Source organism: Nanorana parkeri, unplaced genomic scaffold (assembly GCF_000935625.1).
Source record: "Nanorana parkeri isolate BGI_ZX_2015 unplaced genomic scaffold, ASM93562v1 scaffold405, whole genome shotgun sequence".
Classification (NCBI taxonomy): Eukaryota; Metazoa; Chordata; class Amphibia; order Anura; family Dicroglossidae; genus Nanorana; species Nanorana parkeri.
This window is the reverse complement of record NW_017306673.1, coordinates 101,431-107,329: the sequence shown is the minus strand read 5'-3', so window position 1 is coordinate 107,329 and position 5,899 is coordinate 101,431. Positions and strand designations below refer to the sequence as shown.

At 40.5% G+C, this 5,899-nt stretch overlaps 1 protein-coding gene across 3 annotated transcripts in view; it reads left to right on the top strand.

Annotated features, from left to right (window-relative positions):
- Window positions 1-5,251, top strand: part of U2AF2 (U2 small nuclear RNA auxiliary factor 2) — a 25,790-nt gene extending 20,539 nt beyond the window's left edge. For all 3 annotated transcript variants that reach the window (XM_018559604.1, XM_018559603.1, XM_018559601.1), the window contains 4 exons: window positions 162-284; window positions 1,185-1,271; window positions 2,108-2,356; window positions 4,893-5,251. In XM_018559604.1, the coding sequence (XP_018415106.1) occupies window positions 162-284; window positions 1,185-1,271; window positions 2,108-2,356; window positions 4,893-5,027 (594 nt within the window). In that variant the 3' untranslated portion in view covers window positions 5,028-5,251. The remainder of the gene's footprint in view (window positions 1-161; window positions 285-1,184; window positions 1,272-2,107; window positions 2,357-4,892) is intronic.
- The last annotated feature ends 648 nt before the right edge of the window (window positions 5,252-5,899 follow it).

Genomic DNA, 5,899 nt, shown 5'->3' with positions numbered 1-5,899 from the left:
TGCTCCCCCCCCCCCCCCCCCCCCCCCTTTCTGCCATCTCACATTTACAATGCACAAAGTGTAAAACTATTTATGCAGTTCCCCTTAAGTATATGTAAAAGCGAACTATTGATAGTTTAAAAGTATGTTCCTTTTAATGTTTTGGTTATTTGTCTTAACAGGTTAAAGAGTTGCTTACATCTTTTGGACCTTTGAAAGCCTTTAATTTGGTGAAAGACAGTGCTACAGGTCTCTCTAAGGGTTATGCTTTCTGTGAATATGTGGATATCAATGTCACAGATCAGGTAGGAAGCTTTTGTCAATGCTTTGAAGTAGATATCAAATGCACATGAGATAAATATGAAACATTTGTGTAAAGGGTGATTTTGCTTGTTTACCTGAACAAGTCACAACTGAGCATTTATAATCTAAATCTCTATGCCTCAACTATGATGGTGCAGTCTTGCATTCTCATTCTTCTAAAGAGATGGTGCCTGCACACTGGAGCCCCCACAATCCCTGTCCTATATCCTGCATGAGCACAATGGTAATAGACCATAGAACTCTCAATGGCAAAAGGGCTATGAGAATAAAATCTAGGAAACCAGACTAACAGTTCCCACTTCTCAAACAACCACAAGTGTCTTTTTCAGCACAAAGGAAGAGATGGAATTTATTTTTTTAGTGCTAAATGCTCTAATGGGCACTCGGATGCAGTCCTACTAATGTGTTTCTGGTACTGTACTGTATTGTACTGTAAGCCTCAATGTGTATTAATGCTTCTTTCATTGCATGGAGTTCTGCAGACTTCAGAGTAACTGAAATATGCTCTCCCTGAGTACTGCACTTAATATTGTACTTGCCTGTTGCTTGAGAAGTTCATCCTATTCTCTTCAGCAGTTAGTGCATTTTGCTGTACCTGAAAGTTTGCTTTAATAGAAGATGTAAAACCGCAACCAGATGGTGCAAATCATTGCACAAGTATGAAGGTTAAATTAAGTTCATTAAGCTCCTTTGGCTGTATGTGCCCTGATCTACTCTTATCTCAATTCATTGCAGAGCACCGAGGCTATATATTTCAGTCAATGTGTAAACTTGGTTTATTAGCATAATATACTTATGCCTTTACTGTAAGTTTTTTTATTTTTGCATCAAGCTGTTGTGTTCACTGCTTTTAACTTAACCTCCTCCTTTTTATTTTCAAGGCTATTGCTGGTCTTAATGGAATGCAACTGGGAGACAAAAAGCTTCTTGTACAAAGGGCGAGTGTTGGCGCAAAGAATGCAACATTGGTAAGGCCTTTTATAGCCCGAGGCAAAATTTGAATTGTGCTCATAAAAGGCAGTAGGGTCCCCCAAAAATGATGCATGGTAAACTAGATTCTGGTAACTTGAGAACACTAGCTCCACTTTGCTTTTTTATGTTCACAAATCTGCCATTTTAATATCTACTGCTGGGCAACACGTATAGAGTCATACAGTCGAGTAAACAGGGCAAAATAGATAACGCAAGACAATATCGGAGAATAAACGGGGGGAGGCATAAGACCGTGCCCATCCAGCATCGGGTACTAATCTCTAACAAGTTGCAGGATTCAGACTGATGGATTTAAATTTTTTTGAATCCCATATTTTGATTTATAGTTGAAATTCAGAGTTTTATAGACACTTTTGCAATTACTCCATCTTCAGTGCCTTTTGTGCACCGGTGCTGTGAGGCAACTGAGCTGACTATCTTGATTTACTTTTACTGGGCTTAGTGGAAGCCTCGGGTTAATAGAACCCTTGTGTCTCCATACCTTGCCATTACTCAAACATACTGTCACATAGGGGCATATTGAGCCCCCTTCTGACTGTAAGTAATGTTGAGGTAAACAAAAACAACAAATTGTCAAAATGTCAGCTCAAGCTTTTAACACCCGTAGCCATAACTTGCTTATGTCCACAGCCTAAATGTAGACAAGTTTTTTTTTTTTTAAAACCACATGCAGTAATGTTTGCACAAAGCTTACCTCTTATGTGTACCCTTTTTTGAAAGAAAAAAAAATGTACATTCCCTTTTTAACATTTTTATTAACTAAATGTTTTTAAGGTCCTCGCATCTAAAAAATATTGTCTGTTTATTCTAGAGCACGATAAACCAAACTCCAGTAACTCTTCAAGTACCTGGCCTCATGAGCTCTCAGGTGCAAATGGGTGGACATCCAACAGAGGTGTTGTGTCTGATGAATATGGTGTTGCCTGAAGAACTACTGGATGATGACGAATATGAGGAGATTGTGGAAGATGTAAAAGATGAGTGCAGCAAGTACGGGATTGTTAAATCCATTGAAATACCCCGACCTGTTGATGGTGTTGAAGTACCAGGATGTGGCAAGGTACGTTTTTAGTTAAAATGGAAGACCACTCTAGAAAACTTGAATTTCAATGTGACAGTGCTGGTGCATCTTCTAAGGAGCATGACTGCTTTTGTGGCTATGGTTAACCTGATAATACCTTGGCAAATAACTCAACCCTGTGACTACATTGGCTTCCAGTTATGCTTTAATCAGTGTCTGGAACCATTGCATATTGGGCTTACCTCTTTACTACTTGTTCTGATGCTGTAGCCTAGGTTTGAAAGTTTTTTTGCCAACTTTTAAAAAAAAAATGTGAAAAGAGCTTTAGGCAACATAAAAATGATCCTTAAAGCGGGCCTTGCACGAAAAAAGGTAACCACATTTACTAGAGGCCCAAGTAGAAAAACAAATTACCTGCCTTGGTTTCTATACACTTTCAGAGGCACCCGTGCCATCACTGTGCCTTACCTCTATCTAGGTGAAGTCCAGTCTACTGTTTATTCTTGCTTCTGATGTTGGTCACCTCCAGCCTTCTGACCAGCTTGCCTAGGTTTGGCAGTTTGAGACCTTTTGCTCATTCCTTCAGCCTACAGTAGAAGCATTGCAACATCTAGAAAGTCTTTATCTAGACACATGATGTTTACACTATAGCTTCTGAGGGCACACATGCCTGTAGTCTGAAATTGTCACATTATGGTCCTAGTATCTGCCTCATTGGAGTCTGCCATGGCTCTGAGTGAAGCATTCTCCCCTTCTCAGTTGGCAGAGGCCTCTACTGCAGTCACAGAAGAGTAGCCAATTGTACCCAATTCCTTGCAGGTACTAAGCACAGATGCAAGTGTGCTCCCGCCCCTTTTGTTAGTCAATCTCTGATCTTCCCGGGGGCCACTGGTCCAGTGGCATCTGATCTAGAATCGCCACAATCTTAACTGTTTTTGAGGCAGCAGCCTCCTGTCATTCCTTCAGAATTACAAGAGATGGTTTTGACACTTATTGATGCAGAGCACCCTACTTTGCATCTGGAAGATCAGACTTCTGTCTCCAGCCATGGGTCTTTCAAAGCACCTACAGCTTCAAAGACCTTTTCCACTACACCTGTTTCCCTGTGGGCTTGAAGGGCCCTAGACCTCACCTGAGATTGCGTTGCAACTACTTGAGGGAATTTGTTAAATGGTGGTCTATGCCCACTATGGATGTGCCAGTGACCCACCCTAACAGGAAGACCACCATGCCATTTTAGGTGTGCTTAATTTTAAGTACTATACTAATGAGCAATTGGAATCCCTCCTTAAATTCTGCATTTCCTTGGCTTGTTCTGCCCTTTTGTCCTGTGACAGTAATCTTAATCTGCCAAACTTCTAGTAGAATGGATTGGATCCCTCAAAGTTCTTTCCTCCTCTTGGGTAGACCCTTTCTTGATAGGTCTGTTGGCAATGCAGATGCGCAGAGCCCTCCGGCTAATGTGCTAGGATGCGGATGCTATATCCAATAAGGAAATTACTCACTTGGCCTTCAAAGGATGTAGTCTTTTTTTTTTTTAATTTTATTTTTTTTAGCGTTAGTACAAGGACAGGTTTTTCTTCTCAATCTACTTCTGGGGTAGGTGTTTAGGGCCTCTGACCCTGAGTCTCGGGCAGCTCCCAAGACTAGAAGCAGGACACTTGATGATCCCTCAGAGAAGGAGAGGGGGTGGACTTGATTTCTTGTGGGTCATTTGCTGAGTCATGAACTGGGTCCCCTGGGCTTCTTTCTCCTGTTCTGCTTTTAGTCAGGCTTCACTTTAGGATTCCTATTGCTGCTTTGCTAGATCCGGGAATTGGGAGCAATCCTAGACCTATGGCTCTTGAGGTCAGAGATGGGGCAGCATTCAGCTTGACCCTAAAGTGCTACTTTCATACTCGTGAGGGTGTGTGTATTGTCCTTGTCTGCTTTATCTGGGTGGTTCCCCTTTTCACCAGTCTATGGGAAGATCTAACCATCTCCTGGATTTTATGTGAGCGCAAAAATCCTTTCCAATTTTCATGCAAGGCCTCGCTTTGTGTGTGTCCATCACTGCAGTGTTTTTTAATATACGATTTAGCATAAACTGCTAATGTTATCGTAGCAACTGACATCTGAATTTGCTGGCAATTTTAGGGTCTTCTGAAACTCAATTTAAAAAGGCAAATTGGTTGACGCCTGATCTTATGTAAATGTACTGTCGGTGCTCTTTGCTTATGTTTTAGCACACAAGTTGATTCATTGAATCTAAGAATAGAAATATGGATGCAGCTAGCTCCTTTTGAAGAAAAGACTAGTTGCATTGCTAAATTGTTTCTGCCGCTACTCTAAGTACCGAACCTGTAGCTTACCGATCAAGAGTTCTAAGTTTGCTTCAACTCCACAGGTTGCATGCTTGTTACAAGTTATTAACTAGCTTCAATCTGGAAACCTTTACCAAGAGGGATAAACAAAGGTGTGCGTGGTTTTTGTTGCGTGGGGTGTTTTTTTTTTTTTTTTGGTTCTGTATTGCTTTACAGATTTACATTACCAGGGCTCTGAGTCAATTTTGTTTTCATATTTTTTTTTCCCCCAGATCTTTGTGGAGTTCACCTCAGTCTTTGATTGTCAGAAAGCCATGCAAGGACTCACAGGACGCAAATTTGCAAACAGAGTGGTGGTTACAAAATACTGTGATCCAGATGGTTACCATCGTCGTGATTTCTGGTAGATCTAGTTATGTACAAGATACTGAGTGGAAAGAAAATGAGTTTGAGAGGGAACTGGATGCTCATAAGGACTTTTTTTTCCCCCCAGCCCTAATCCCTTCCAACCCCTTTTTCTTCCAGGAGGCTTATTTTGATCAAGTGTTTATATATTATGGCCAATTTTTTTTTTCACCCCCCCTCCCCTTTCCCGAAGCAACATAACCACCCATTTTCTCTTTTAAAGTAAGACACCTGTATCCTTGTTGACCCCTACCCCACTTAAATACAAAACCAGCCCTGGAAGTCTCCTCCATGGTCCCATGGACAATGAGAAATGTCAGTGGTTATACTGTAGTAATATGTTGTCTCTCTAATTTCTTTCTGTGGCAGTTTCATATTTGCAAAGACAAATTGCTAATTAAAAACATTTTGTTGTATTTTACTTTTTGTGGTTTTTTTTTTTAGTTTGTGGTGTGTTTGTGTAATTTGAGTACTTCAAACTGTATAACATAGTGCACGTAACACTGTAAAGTTCAGATTTCCCGGTATATTTGATTGTATTTTGGCTCTTAACATTCTTGCCCTTTTTTGGTTTCTTTATACTCAAGTCCTTCCCTTTTTTGTTTTGGTTAATATAAAGTGCTGTTTTTGGTTGTCGCCAACATTGAAAGATGTCAGGCTGTATTTAGAAAGTCACACCCCTGCTCCTCAAATCACAGAATGTATTGTATAATTTGAAAAAAAATAACATAAAATACAAAACACTTTGTGAACCGGGAATAGCAAGGGGTGTGTGATGCAGCCAGAGTGCTGTACTGCTCAACCCTGGAAGCTAGGCATTGTGTACTGCAATTTAAGATTTGTATAGTTTGCAGCATCCTTTTGCATATCACAC